The 15558-nt window shown below is 39.6% G+C and overlaps 1 protein-coding gene across 1 annotated transcript in view; it reads left to right on the top strand.

Moving 5' to 3' along the window:
* Window positions 1-15558, top strand: part of ITPRID1 (ITPR interacting domain containing 1) — a 117596-nt gene that overhangs the window by 29722 nt on the left and 72316 nt on the right. The window contains exons 4-5 of the mRNA XM_045388992.3: window positions 11-54; window positions 14817-14868. Of these exons, the coding sequence (XP_045244927.2) occupies window positions 11-54; window positions 14817-14868 (96 nt within the window). The remainder of the gene's footprint in view (window positions 1-10; window positions 55-14816; window positions 14869-15558) is intronic.

Genomic DNA, 15558 nt, shown 5'->3' with positions numbered 1-15558 from the left:
TTCTTTACAGTGTCTCTGCAAATGAAAACTTTCAACGAGTCATTGACCGCCCTGGTAAGACAAGAGAAGCAGTTATGCTTTGCGAAGCTGAGTAGGAGATATATTAAAATATCTATGTGAATAAATCTTCTTAAAATGAGAATTATCAGAGGCTTCTAGAAATGATCGGCCCTCAAAAACTACCCAGTTCAATCCCTTCACTTGACATACAACTGCGACAAAAATGATAGGTGCTTCCCCAGCAGCAGGTTAAGGGCTGAACCCAGGCCTTTGCCATATCATCGACAGCTCAGATGATAGCATAAACTCACTGGGTTCTATGAAGACATTTGCAAGGATGTAATTATGAAAATGAAATTGTTTCATTTTCCCCATCCTGTATTATACTTTTATTTCTGAATCTAGTTTTTTTTTCTATTCTTTGGTCTCAAAATTGCACTTACATTCCCTCTTTCTAATAATGCACTTGTTTGCGAGAAGAATAGATGTCTGAATTCTAAAGCAAACAGTACAAGTATTTTTGAAGGAGAAAATGTATCACACTTGTTTCACTGAGGTTTGATAAAAGCATTATAAAAAGAAAAAGAAATTTAATTACAGGACTCACAGTTTCCACCTTCATTAAATGCAATACCTTATTTTATAGAATCTAAGACCCTTCAATTATAAAATGCATTCATATTTTAGGAAAAAAAACCCTGGCAATTACAAATAAAAGGCAATATTGACTGTAAGACTTATCTTGATTTCACAAGTGTTAAAAATGTGAAAAAGTATGCTTCAAAATGGATGAAATATTATGAAGAATTTGTGTGAAAAAAATGACATAAATTAGGAACTTAATGGTTAGATGAAAAAATTATTAGTCTAATAGTCACTTACTTTGCTGGTTTTAATTATTTCACTTCCTCTACTGCAGTCTTACATTAAGATTGATGATTGGCTACAAACCAGTTTAAATTTCAAATTTTTCACTACCTTTAAAAGAAAATCTATATGTATCATTGAAATTTCCCCTTTCACAAACCTTCTTTATTTTTTCTAATATAAAAGTTTCATGATGCCAAATACTGTAAAGATTTTTGCCAATAAATCAAATGTAAGTACCTCTCTGCTCATAATAGTTCAGACTCAAGGAAAAGCAAAAACTTAAGAAATATAGCCAGCATTTCATATCCCCCTGGTGTTTTCTCTTGCACCGGTTGTGGTGAGAGGCCTGGCACTGGTACTAGGGTCACCAGTAACTATACTAAAAGCTTCACTTCCCAGAAATTAAGGACAAATCATAGCCCTTCCTCTTCTGAACCAAGTCAATGAACTGGAAAGGCACAGACATGAAGTAAAGACCTGGAGGAAAATTGGGATAGTGATATGACTCTGAGATCAGAAACACAGTCTCGATTTGCCAGGTCCTTTATCTTCAGCAAGCTTTTTAATAATAATGGAATAGCTTCTTACACGTTTAATTGAGCCTTTGCTTGTACAAGGCCCTTTCTCATCGATCATATTTTAAACTCCATGGCCCGTGTGGTAGCATGGTTGGTTTTGTCTTTTTGTTTTTTGCAGATGAGGAATTTGGGGCACAGAATGGTCAAGTGCCGTGATTGTTGGTCACAGCTGGTTAGAGGCAGGTGGAGGAATGGAGGCCCAGCCTTCTATTAATATCAGCCCCGCTGCGTGCTGACTTCAGCCATGATGAGAGAGCTGCACTGAGCTTGAGGGAGCTGAGAGACACACTGAGAAGGGTGGATGCTAGAACAGTACCAGAAACTGGGGACCCGAAGGTCATGGCAAGGGTGAAAGGGAGAAAAACTGTGGAGATGAAAAGGACCCAAAGAGGAGGAAGAAAAGAAGTCACTATCAGAGGGAAAATCCTGTCAAAACTCATAAAATACTGATAAGATATAGAGTGACACATGAATTTCCTAGGGCAGCAGTAACAAATTATCACAAACTTGTTGCTTTTAAGCACCAAGTTCTGTTGTTTTAACAACAGAAATGTATTCTCTCACAGTTATTGAGTCTGGAAGCCCAAAATCAAGGTGTCACCAAGACTGATCTCCCTCTGAAAGTTCTAGGGAAGAATCCCTCCTGGTTTCTTTCTAGTTTCTGGTGGCCTCTGGCAATCCTCAGTGTCCGTTGGCTTGCAGCTACATAACTCCTTTCTATGACTTCATCTCTACATGGCCTTTTCTCTGTGTGTGTCTTTTTCTCTTCTTATAAGGACAGCAGTCATTGGATTAAGGATACGATGTAATCCAGTATGATCTCATCTTAACTAATTAACTATGCACAAAGACCCTATTTCCAAATAACAGCACATTCTGAGGTTCCAGGTGGACATGAAATTCCAGGGGACTCTAGTCAACTAACTAGAATTCATTCTAAGGCTGGTTTCCTTATTACTCACTTCTGAGGCTTTGTACACTAAGGTAGCAGCAAGATCTAAGTGTCTTCATCTTACAGGTGACCCAATGCCTCCCATAGAAAGCATTCTAGTGAGTCTTCAGCCCTTGGCCTGGGCCCAAATAACATAGATAGTTGGGATAAGGCTTCAGTGGTCCTGTTCCTGGTTTCCTCCTGGGTTCTGTGATGGCCAACATGGGGCTTGGCCTTTTATGGTGACTCTCTGGCTGTCATGCTCATCTGCAGCTACCTAAAATCTCAAATCTCATTTTTATTAAGCAGGAATCTGGTTGGCCCATTTTGTATCTTGTTTGCCACCATTAAGCCAGGTAAAGCCCTTGGCACTTCAGCCTCTTAATCAGTAGAACTGGGAGGGGAAGAAAATTAATGCATATTGAGGATGCACATGCTAGATACTATACATATATTATCTTGCTTACCAGACCACCTTTGAGGTAAATATTACATGGAGGAAAATGAGGCTCAGAAAGGTAAAGTAACTTAACAAAAGCCATCCAGTTAGTAGGTATGGGAGTTGAGATTTCAACTTAGATCTCTCTGTCTGTACAGTCATGCTTCTCCTCTAGAAGACTAATGACATTTACTACACATGTTATGCATGGAAACACCTGGGAGGAAAGCCCCGTGCTGTGGTTTCAGTGTCCCCTCCAAAACTCATGTTGAAACTTAATCACCATTGTGACAGTATTGAAAAGTGAGACTTTTGATATGTAATTAGGTTGTGAGGACTCTGCCTTTATGAATGGGTTAATGCCCTTATCCTGGAGTGAGTTATTTATCACAGTATTGGGTTAATTATCACGGGAGTGGGCTCCTGATAAAAGGATGGGTTTGGTCCCCATTTTCTCTCTCTTGTGTGCTTGCTTATCCTCTGCCTTCCACCATGGAATTACACAGCAAGAAGGCCCTCACCAGATGCAGCCACTTGATCTTGGACTTCCCAGCCTCCACAGCTGTGAGTCAAATAAACTTCTTTTCTTTATGAATTACTCAGTCTGCGCTATTGTGTTATAGCAGCAGAAAATAGACTAAGACACCCTGTATACACATCCCTGTTGAAAAAGTCAAAGCATGGGCAATGTGGGTGAGTCACTGACATTTCTCCCTCCAGGCCTTCTGATTCTTATGCATCAGCCTTTTGGGACCACAACAAAGTCCTCTGGGGTTCAATTGTTTTGATGTGGTACAATACCAACTTTTTTTTTTTGTCAGTCAAGTGTCTATATTCACAGCTTTAAAAAGATACATAAAGTTGGTCAAAGGGTATAAACTTGCAGTTATAAGATGACTAGGTTCTAGAGACCTTAAGTACAGCATGATGACTGTGTTAGAATAATGTAGTTTGTACTTAAAATTGTCTGAAAGAGTAGATCTTGAGTATATTCTCACCTCAAAAGGAGGTATTTTTCACCCCCAATAAAAGATAGAGATGATTTGAATTCAAGTCTGTCTGATTTAAAAGTTCCTGCTCTTTTAACCAGAAACTAGCATACCTCCAATGACTGTAGACTGGTGTAAATCAACTGTCATTAAGTTTATCTCTAACTTTTCTTTAGTTCTGTGAGCCAATTTTGGGTGGCAGAAAAGAATGCTCTCTAAATTGTCTCAAAAAAAAAAAAAAAAAAAAAAAAAAAAGAATGCTCTCTAAATTTAAGGTTTTAATGCCACTAAAATATAGAGGCACACAGAGTAGATTTTAATTCAAAGAAAAATTACTACGAAGAAACAGTTCTAATAGTAAGAAAGAAGTATAAAGCTATGCTGAAATTAACCTATAAATAACTCCTATAACTAAAATTTGCCTCAATTTTCACAAGTCCGTAGGTACAAATTCAGTTACAATAACATTGGTACCTAAAATTTGCTGGATTATTGCCCCTTTCTTGGTGACACAAGGTCTATCTGCAAAATATCTCCCCATAAGTGTTTCTGGGAGTTATTAGCTATCTCAAATATTTTCATAAATGAGCTCCTTTCCACTGCCCCTGCTACTACTCCAATAGAATCCTCTTGGTATCACCACATAGATAAGTCATTTTAATACTTTCTGAGCATCATGTTCTTCTTCTGCTCCTCTGGGAACCACCATCATTGCCTTTGAGCTTTTATGGTGCTCTATTTATTGCAGAATTTGTATGGAAACACTCATATTCCGTGGCCAGACAGTTGCCCACGCCTGTAATCCCAGCACTTTGGGAAGTCGAGGTGGGCAGATCACTTGAGGCTAGGAGTTCGCAACCAGCCTGGCCAACATGGCAAAAACCTGTCTCTACTAAAAATACAAAAAAAAAAAAAAAAAAAAAAAATTAGCCTGGTATGGTGGTGCACACCTGTAGTCCCAGCTACTCAGGAGGCTGAGGCAGGAGAATTGCTTGAACCCTGGAGGTAGAAGTTGCAGTGAGCAGAGATTGTGCTACTGCACTCCAACCTGGGCAAAGGAGCGAGACTCTGTCTCAAAAAAAAAGAAATACTCATATCCATTATACTACACGACTATCATCTGGAGATTCAGGCAGCATTACTAGTATTTCATGTCATATAAAACCCATGATGAAAGTAATTTTTCAACTTCTTCCTACAGGCCATATCTCTCCTTGAGCCTTAGACTTAGGCTGGAGACTGGAGACTGAAGAACAAACATGACATCAGCTCTATTTCCTTGCCCACAGGAACACAAAATTTCCGACAGAACCCCTTTTATTCCTCTCTTCAGTATTTAGCAAATATGTGTTGATTACCTCCTATAAATGAGGCATTCAGTTAGGACTGAGAATGCTAAAGAAAATAGATGCAATCGTGATAGAGGCAATATACAAATAAATACAAATGTAATATGCTAGGAGGATGGATGATAAGGAAAGGCATCTCAAATAAGGTTACCTTTCAGCAGCTACCTGAAAGAAGTGAAGGAGGGGAACATTTGTTATCTGGGGATGAGCTGTTTCAGGCAAATAAGATGGCATATGCAAAGCCAGGAGGCAGGAGTATGTCCTCTGTGTTCTGGGAATAGCAAGGTGTGCCTGAATGGTTGCAGTTAAGTGAGAAAAGATGCGAGTAGAGGGCTAGAGGTCAAAGAATTATCCAGAAGCCAAATCATTTAGGGCTATGTATATCCCTGTAAGTATTTTGACTCTTATTCAGTGTCACAAGGGAACCCTTCAAAGTGTTACAAATACGTGGTATTATCTTGGTTCTTTTAAAAAGAACAACTTTAGCTGCTGTTCACAGAGTTGGCTATGGGAGGAGGAGGTTGGAAAGGGTTGAAGCAGGGATTCCAATTCAGAGGCTAATACAGTAATCCAGAGGAGAGAGGATAGGGCTATACGAGGCGAGTAGCAATTGTTGTAGAAATGTTGGATTCTGGTTATGTTTGAAATGTAGATAGGGCAGCATGTGCTGGTGAAATGAATGTGGGATATCAAAGAAAGAAAGAACTCAAAGATGACTGCAAAAAATATTGCCCAAGCATCTGGAAGAATGAGTGGCAATTTATTGGGATGGGAAAAACAATAGAAGGTTAGGGCTTTGCTTCGGAGATAGGAAATTCAATTTTAGGCTTGTTGTGATTCAAATGTGATTCAAATAGATATCCAAGAAGATACTATTGAGTAGGTAGTTGGAAATACAAATCTGGAGTACAGAGGAAAGGTCCAGGAATAGATATATACATTTGGGACTAGTTGATGGGTAGATGTGTTTAGAGACAGAAGACCACACAAGTACCTACAGACAAAGAGGAGGCCAGGAAGATGCGAAGCCAGCAAATGAGAAGAGATAGGTAATGAGGTAAGAAGACAACCAAAAGAGAAGAGTCTGAAAGCAAGTGAAATCAGTGTGTCATGGTAGGAGCGATCAATCCTATCAGCTATTGTTAATTGATTATGTATGAGCAGGAATGACACCGTAATCTTGAGAAGAGTTATTTCAGAGGAAAGGTGGGAAGAAGACTGTATAGCTTTCAAGTGGGAATGGTAGTAGAAGAATTGGAGGCAGAAAACAGAAAACTGCTTTGAGGAGTTAAGAGGTGAATGGGAGCGGTTAATTGAAATAACAACTGAAAGAAAAGTGAAGGCAGAGAAGATTTTCTCTTCAGGAGATGAAGCTGTTGCAGCCAGGTGTGATGGGAATGATTGCTGGCTGAGATGTACTGAGGCATATGGTACCTTCCCCTGGCCTTCCTGAAGCTGTGGGCAGAGACTGGACCTGTTGTTCTGAGACTTCTCCTCTTGGGGTATCGAAATCTCTTCCAATAAAACATTGCTTACCCAAGCTCATTTGCTGATAGAAATGATTTGAGTTTCTCCCTTTAGCGATGACAGATGCCTTCCTGTGCCCCTTCTTTCTATATGAATTTCAATAACTGCAAAAGGTTGGACAACTGCCCTTGCTGCTTACATTCTGAGTCTCGCTGAAGCACTTCCCAAAGGATGGACTCTCATCTTCTGCTCTGTCTTCTGGCAAACGTTAGGGCATCTTAGCTGAGTGGTCTGACAGTCTCATCTCCAGGGCACCTGGATGACTTACAGGGAAGTGCCTCATGGGCATCCTTCAACTTCTTTCTCTTTTCCCTTTCCAAGAACTACCACCTCTGTGGGCAGATTAACTCTTCTTCGTGGTCACCAACTACACAAGCAAACATATCTGAGTTTCAGTTTGGGCTGAATATGGATCCACAGACCTTCCTATAACCATAAACACAAGACAGAACATTCAGAGTCTTTTTTAGGTCAATAGTGGTGTTAAAGAGCCCATGATTATGGATGTTAAGGTCCCTCTTCCCAGGCTGCAAATTCATTCTTAATCTCGGATTCCATATTAAAGCTTTGTATTAAAAAAAAAGAAAAAGAAAAAGAAAAAAGCCTGGAGAGAGTATCTGGTTCATAGCACTCTTTCCCACCATCAGCAAACAAACTAAACATCAGTGCTATCTGGCTGAGATATGCATTGTCATTATAATGCCAGGATTATGATGCGAGTGAGAGTGCATTGTCATTATAATGCAAGGATAAGACACATACAATGAGTTCACATTTTAACATGTAGGTTTATATAATTAGCACTTGTTTAACAACACATCCAAGCATAACTGTGAGTGAAAAGACTAGAAGTAACTCCTACAGCAAAAAGACAGTTTCTGTCAAAGATATGCTTGGTGCCAGTTACTACTTGATAGGTGGTTAATTCGTTTGTCTATTTTATATTTAGTTATTTCTTCTCCCATTCCCAGAGAGGTCCCAGAAGAATAAACTCATTTCTTTTCAAAAGGAACTTGTTTCAGAATAGGAACTTATAAAATAAAAAAATCTAAATTTTCTGGTCTGTATTATAAGAAAAAGTCAAAGTAAATCCAAGTAAACATAACAGATGTTCCCATACTGCTTGTCAGGTGACAATATTCATAACAATGATCTGTTTTAGGTAAAGGGAACAACGATGTAAAATATATGACTCTTGCTCTCCAGAATGTCACTCAAACTGTCCGGGATCTTTATAATTCAAATGTAACCTACACCAACTTTTCTACAAGACCCTCTAGTCTTATTCTTTCTCATTATATTCCTAGTTCTTTATCTTTCTTCATCCAGTTTCTCCTGTCTTAAAGTCTTTCCTGTTGTGTTCTCCTCTCCTTCTTTTGAGACCTGACCCAGGTACCATATTCTCTATAAGACCCTTCCTGACTTCTGCACTGATATTGAATCTTTCTTCTGAAAACCACTAACATGCGTTTTGGGTTCTACCCACGTGGCTCTTGGCCAGTGCTGCCTCAAATTGTTAGGGATATCATCCATTTCACTGACAAAATTATAAACCCCACTGAGACAGAATCATCTGTAAATTACCTGAGATCCCCAAAGTTAGTTGACAAAAGGATCTCAATAAAACATAATGAAGATGTTGTCAGGCTGGGAAGTCTTCTCAAAAGAGGTGAGACTGAAACTAGTAAATGAAAGAGGGATATGGTTTTTAAAAAACAAAGAAGCAAAGCAAGCAAAATTAATTTGCTGGAAGCAATAGAGTTTGAACAAAGGCACAGAAATGAGAAGAAAGCTAAATATGTGCAGAAAAACACATGGAAGGTGATCAGATGAAAGAAATGGTTTCATGCTAGGGAGCAATGGTAGAAATTTTTCCGTTAGATAGGATGAGGTCACATTATAAATGTTTTAAAATCCAGAAAGAGGGAATAACACTTGATAGCTTAGGGCTGAGATGACACTGGAGTGTCATCTCAGGTTCTGGTTCAAATAGAAAGGTAGTTGTACTTGTGGTCTGAGCTGAGCAGGATTTTGACACTATATCTTTGTTTACCTGAAAAGGTCATGAATAATTTGTGATAAAAATTAGTGATAACTGTCACAGGTGTGGTGTTGAGGGAGTTGAAGCAAGCATGTTACATATTTGCCAGCTCTATTATAGTGAGTCCTGAACTCACTGTAATGAGAAGAGGAATGACAGAGGCAGTGTTTATCCTGGCAGTGGGGAGAGGGAACACGTTGGGAAGAAGTTATGATGAACTCAGGCTTGAGGTGACAAGGGTTTACAATAGGGGGCAGCAGTGGAATGGGGAGGAAGGGTCAACGATATCTGGAAATAAATAGACAAGTGGGTGAAAAAGAGCAAAGTACTCCAATAGGCTTTAAAGTATTGAGCATGAGTGGCAGCAGAGTGTAAGAGACTTTCTTTTAAATAAGAATATAGATTAATAATTTGACAACTGAGACAAGTGCTGCTGACTGCCTCTACTAAGTGTCCTAGTCATGCAGGAGTTAAATCTACAGAAAGCTGTAGAATGCTATTATTTTAGAGCCCTGCAAACATGTAATTTGATTAGTCTATTGGACGATATTCCAAAGAACCAAATGTCTTCCATGAATCAGTCAGAAATGCTTAGGAAAACCAAAATAAAAAATGCTTTCTAAGCCAATAAAGGTGCTAATTAGTGCCTTCTGCATATCTAACTACATCTTCTCCAGTAATACATTTTGCAGGGTTAAGTGCGGTGTCTGCTGCTTCAGATGGCAGAAGTCCACCTAACAGTGGGGAGGGTGGCTGGAGACTCAAGTATCTAAAAGTGAGTTAAAACTGACATTTTAACCCATGGAAGGAGATGTATCCAATAGAGTGGGAAAAAAATTTTTCTCACTATAATTTTTCCCCAAACCAACCCGTAGGAAGCTTGGGGATAGTAGAACTTAGTGTTTGTTTTTTAGTTTCTCCCTCCCCAAACACTCTTAGAGAGTAAAATCTGGTTTAAAAAAACCTAACAAGGGTATCCTGGAGGGGAAAAAATAGAGAAAATATCAAAACCAAGCAACTAGAGAAGCAAATGTAGAATTGAGGAAGGCCTAGTGAGCGGTCTTGTGTTGGGCCTACAGGAACACATGTGTCCTACCTGGGGCAGTCTGAAGCCTGGTGCCTGCAGAAACCTGGGAAAATCCGGGTAACAGGAGTAATTTGTCTGTCCTGTGATGGCATTTCCTAGGCGTGAGCTTCCTGCTCTGATCAGAGGTAGCAGACTCAAATGCTTCCTGGAGCCAGACAGGTAATTGCTAATGATAGAAACAAGTGGGATAGCGACTGCAGAAAATTGGAGAGCACGTTGCCTTCAACAGATTGCTGCCCTGAAGACACCTGGGCCGGGGCTGCTGGCGCTTCCAAGTTTTAAGGAAAGTCTAGCAACCACAATCCCTGTGAAAACTGGCACATTGTGAGCCACCAGCTTGCACTTCTCCATTCAAGTTCCTGGCCCTGACAAACCCAACCGTAGGCCTCAGGAAATTTACCTTACAGATTAACAAAATGAAGAAAACCAAAACAAAACAACCACCCAACATACAATGAATAATAGTTTCGTATTGCCCTGTGCAAGGCTCCCAACTGCCTGAGTCTAAATGTTGGAAAAAGCTATCCCCGTTTCCGCAATGATCAGGAAGTAAACTCACGGTAACACTGTGAAAATACCCCTTGGTCTCCTGGGACCCTGGGAGCCCGGAACTTAAAAAATGGAAATCAAAAAATAAAGCTAATCTTCAGTAATTTTATAACAATTTAAAAAATGAGGTTCATCTTGTGAGTTTAAAAAATCATATTCAGTTTCCCTTGCCTTGGTTTTCTCCAAAGTCTAAGCTCAGCAGGAGAAAAGGCTGTGTGTCTGAATGTGCTGTCTTTAGACAGACATGTGTATCATTTGAAACAAGATCAAGAACAAAAAGTAAAGCCCAGCTGTGGTGGATCACATCTGTAATCCCAGCACTTTGGGAAGCCAAGGCGGGCAGAGAACTTGAGGTCAGGAGTTCAAGACCAGCCTGGCCAACATAGTGAAACCCCGTCTCTACTAAAAATACAAAAACATTAGCTAGGCCTGGTGGCACATGCTTGTACTCTCAGCTACTAGCGAGGCTGATGCAGAAGAATCGCTTGAACCCGGGAAGCGGAGGTTGCAGTGAGCTGAGATCACGCCACTGCACTCCATCTTGGGAGACAGAGCAAGACTCCGTCTCAAAAAAAAAAAAAAGTACAGGAGTCTGGTAACTGTATTTGTACATATAGAAGGGTGAGATTCCAGTGAGGGGAGTCAGACACCCGACCTGACATCCTCTATTTATTGGTGACTGCTGGGCCCCCCACAGGATGCTAGGTGTACTGTGGAAGGCAAGAAAGTCCTTCCCTCAGCTGGTTCTAAAACTGTGTAAGGCTTTCATATGTGTCATCAGACCAGAAAACACCACACTGTGACCCAAACGGGTCCACTTTGCACATTCCCTAGCAAACGTGTTACCGTTAGGGACTTTTTCTCTTGGAGAGTGCCCTTGGCTCCCTAGCAACCAGATTGCTCCTGATCAGGCGACAGGACACAGGGTTTGGTCCATGGAGTGTATCCTCTAGATCTGTGTGGGCGCTAGAATCTCTTCAAGAAGCCCTGGGTGAAGGGTTCCACATTTGAATGACTGGGTTTTCTGGATGACTCGATTTTCTGCAGGGCTAGGGTTTTTGAAAACTCAGCAAGGCTGAGCTAACTCTTCTCATCAATATCTGAAAATGGATCATTTCCTCTCTGACAGTTTGTGCAACGCACTGTGGCTACAAGGCCAGATCCCTGGCCTGATGTACATGTTTATTCACACATTCTAGGAAACCCAGAGCAATAGCAGGCAAACAAAAAAGACCAAAGCAGTGGCAAGAGTGTCAGTGCTGGCAGAATATGCAGCCAAATGTCCTAGAACCATGGAATGTTTTAGGTGAAAATGGGTGTTCAAAAACTCTCCGGAATTATCTAGATGAGCTAAACCAGGCACAAATGGAGGCCTTACTTTGTGAGTTACATGCAAAGTAGTAGATAGAAGTGCTGCTGGTAGGAAGGGGACAGGAATAAATTTTTTAAAAATTGCTTGAAACAATAAATATTTTATCTTCCATTTAGGCAACTTATTATTTAATTCGTTGTGGCATCAAGTTATTACAATATGATCACCTAAAAATTACACTGTGCTTGCGTCTGTGACATGATTAATAAGGTAGCAAATGGGCTTTCTGTCATCTGACAGCTTCAATCAATTGGCAGTGGTTTTATGAGTTTCAGAAGCTCTGAGACGGAGTTGGGTGCAGTGAGCAAGAATGCTACAATGGATTAGCCATGCCTGATTAGCTGAATTGGGTATTGACTTGATAGTTTTCAAACTCTGGCTCCTGGAGGTGCCTCATGGGTGAGGGAAGAGCTAAGTGGAAGAGCACTACATTTAGAACAGCTCTTTTTAAGTTTATTTAAATTATTAGAATTTTGCAAAAGATTTTATATGATTGTGGAATTCCTATGATAAAACTACTGTTTTAAAACTACGAAGGTAATGGGAAAAAAAAGACTGGTGTTCTAAGTTCATTTCTGACTTGGTGCATAAGTTTGAGTCAAATATTCTATTGTAACTTACATAAATATTTGTCACCAAATGTCACATGGAAAATTGTTGAAACATCACACTTGTTTCCTAATAATGGTCATTCACTCTGATATTCCATCCTTGATAGTGGCTCCCCAGAATGTTTTATATGAGCATTTATATATTCTCTTTGTTTTCAACTTCTCAAGTTTATACATACCCCAGCTTACCCTGTTTTTTTTTTTTTCCAAAAAACCCACTAATGAAATTTATTCTAAAGAAAGGATAGTAAATAACTCAATCTTATGTGATAATTCCAATCAGTTGATAGTGGTTTTCCTGAAGAAGGGATAAGAAAGTGACAAGATTGGTAATGATGTCTGCCATGGGAATAGCATTGGGAGTGATAGCACAGAGGCCGTATATATTCCCACTCACTATTTAAACCTTTAAAATCGATTCTATTTCTCACCCTGCCTGACTCTTGTGATGAGAGAGAGTTACATTTGTTTTGTAGAGCAGAGATATTACTGTATCTACTTTCTCACTACTTCTTTAGATTGTAGTCCTGTATTCTGAGCTTAGTTAAGAATCCACTATTGCCAGGTGTGGTGGCTCAGGCCTGTAGTCCCAGCACTTTGGGAGATGGAGGCGGGTGGATCGCTTGAGGCCAGGAGTTCCAGACCAGCCTGGCTAACATGGTGAAACCCCGTCTCCACTAAGATACAAAAAATTAGCCGGACATAGTGGTACACGGCTGTAATCCCAGCTACTTAGGAGGCTGAAGCAAGAGAATCACTTGAACCCGAGAGGCGGAGGTCGCAGTGAGCTGAAATTGTGCCACTGCACTTCAGTCTGGGTGACAGAGCAAACTGTCTGAAAAAAAAAAAATCACTATTTACTTGCAAGTCAGCAATACATCTCCAGTCTTTATCCTTCTAGACCAATCTTCTTTTTCCATTTAACAGGGTCACTAAGCCTTTTGAAAATCTTCTGAAAACGATGGGTATTCTTATCTCCACCCCCAAAACTTGGCATTTAGAGACAAATTCACAGATACTTGTGGTCTATTCATAGACCCTCTACTCAGACAAGAACCCTAGCCCTTTATTCTCTTCAGTATTATTTCATATGTTTAAATCATTCAGGATTGCTTTTCCAAAATTTCTCCTAACCTCTATTATCTTTCTTATGGTAAAAATCTTTATGTTCTCATAGAAATACAGCATGACAACACTTCCCAGTTTCACACATGTCACACATTTGCACCCAGGAGAGCAACAAGTAAGCAGAAATAAGAACACTGGTGAACTTTCTGAGGAATTTGCCCATATTCTAAGCATTTTCTTCTGCAGGTGTCAGCTACATGTTATATCATGATACAGGGTCTGAATCTTGCAAAGTCTCCTGAATAAGCCTCTCTGATAACCAATATTTATTTCCTCTATTCTGTCTTCAGCACCACTATCAGGCAAATGAACATTCAGCATCATCTTTCTCACATTTACTTGTTTGCTCAAAAACCTTTTGTGGTTTTCATGTCCTGATACCTACATATAGACTCCTCTTTCTGTCTTTCAAATAAGCTATAAAATGCTCTGTTGGCAGTGTGGTTTTACAGAAACAACAACAACAAGCTAAAATAAGTTGCAGCATCCTACTAGCCATGAGAAATTTATTTACTCTCTCTCAGCCTCAGTTTTCCTCTGTGTTAAGTGGAGATCAATAATATCTATTTCAGGGATTTGCTGTGAGAATTACAAGAGATTGTGAGTGTAATATGCTTAGCACATTGCCTCGCACTAAGTTAGTACTAAATAAATAGTCAATGTTATTGCTGCAATCAATAATAAAGGTAAAAATAAATTCCTAGATGCACTACTGGACTGTATGACCATGGGCTCATTACTAAACTTCTGTGAATCTCAGTTTCTAATCTGAAAAATGAGGATAGGTTCTAATTATAAGGCTATTGGAAGGATTCGATGATACAAATGAAGGGAATATGCTTAATACATGCTGGGCCCTTTGTGTATTATTTTTTGCCTGTCCCCACACTTGCTTCACAACTTCCTGTACCATGAGAGAGCATCCCGAAATGCCCTATGAGCTAATCAGACTACCCCTAGCACTCTGCTTTGCACTTGCTATAGACATTTTTTCTCTTTAAGGGTGATACCTCTTTTAAGGGCAATGCCTCTTTTCCAGCCATCAAATTCTCCCATTATTAAAAATCCAAGACAAGTACCACTTCCTCCATTAAACCTTTGCTAAATACTCCATTTAGCACTGACTTCCCTCTCTATTGAGCCAGTCCATTTCTTCACGTGTTTGTCATACAATGTGGTCATTGATTTCATTCTGTCTATTCACTACAGAGATGCCTTGTATTTCATGCCTATATAACCTTGGATATGGAAATTCAATTCTACCTTGGTTTCATTTGGGGTTGAGAAAATCTTCCACAAGATAAAACAAAATAAAGTTCCCCTCTACTTTTTGTTGTTGTTGCAGTTTCTTTGTGTGAACAAGGGATGGTTCAAATGACTGTGAAAGACTACATGAGGTAGGTAGCAGAATCAGTGTTACTTCATGCCAATATTTTACGCCACACCTTTGCTGAATAAAATAGAAGCAGGGAAGTTTTCTTAATATTGTCATGGCTCTTGGGATCTCGTGAAAGTTCACTGGTTTAGTCGCAAGTGCCTAGAATGTTTACATCAGCTTTGAAAGAAATAGAGGTTCTTTAAAAATCATAAAATTGTGAGCAAATTAAATCAACAAATGTTGATGTGGGGGGAAATTTAATTAGAACATATGCATAAATGACATTCTACTGTACTGCAACTGTTCACAAGGACCTGTTTATAAAACAGTTACATTCAATATTTTCATTTTGCTGAAGTAATTGATTATTATTCTATTTACTGGACAATAATATATACAATTTCCAATGTTAGGTAGAAAGCAGTGAGAGTCTCTTCATTGGAGAAAACACTAGGTCTCAAGTGTGGTGCCCAGAACACCAGCATTAACATTATGGGGGAACTTCATCAAAATGCAAATTCCCAGTCCCCACCCTAGACCTACTGAACCAGATCATTTGGAGGTAGTATCCAGAAATCTGTATTTGTGCATGTTCTTCAGATGACTTTTCCAGCCACACTCTTTTACAAACCACTAGAATACACTATGAGCTCTTTCAGGTTAGGAACTCTGCTTCCTGTGCTTTTGTACACCCTCGCATTTTCAGGAT

Source organism: Macaca fascicularis, chromosome 3, assembly GCF_037993035.2.
Source record: "Macaca fascicularis isolate 582-1 chromosome 3, T2T-MFA8v1.1".
NCBI lineage: Eukaryota > Metazoa > Chordata > Mammalia > Primates > Cercopithecidae > Macaca > Macaca fascicularis.
The sequence above is the reverse complement of the archived record's forward strand: the minus strand, read 5'-3'. Positions and strand labels throughout refer to the sequence as shown.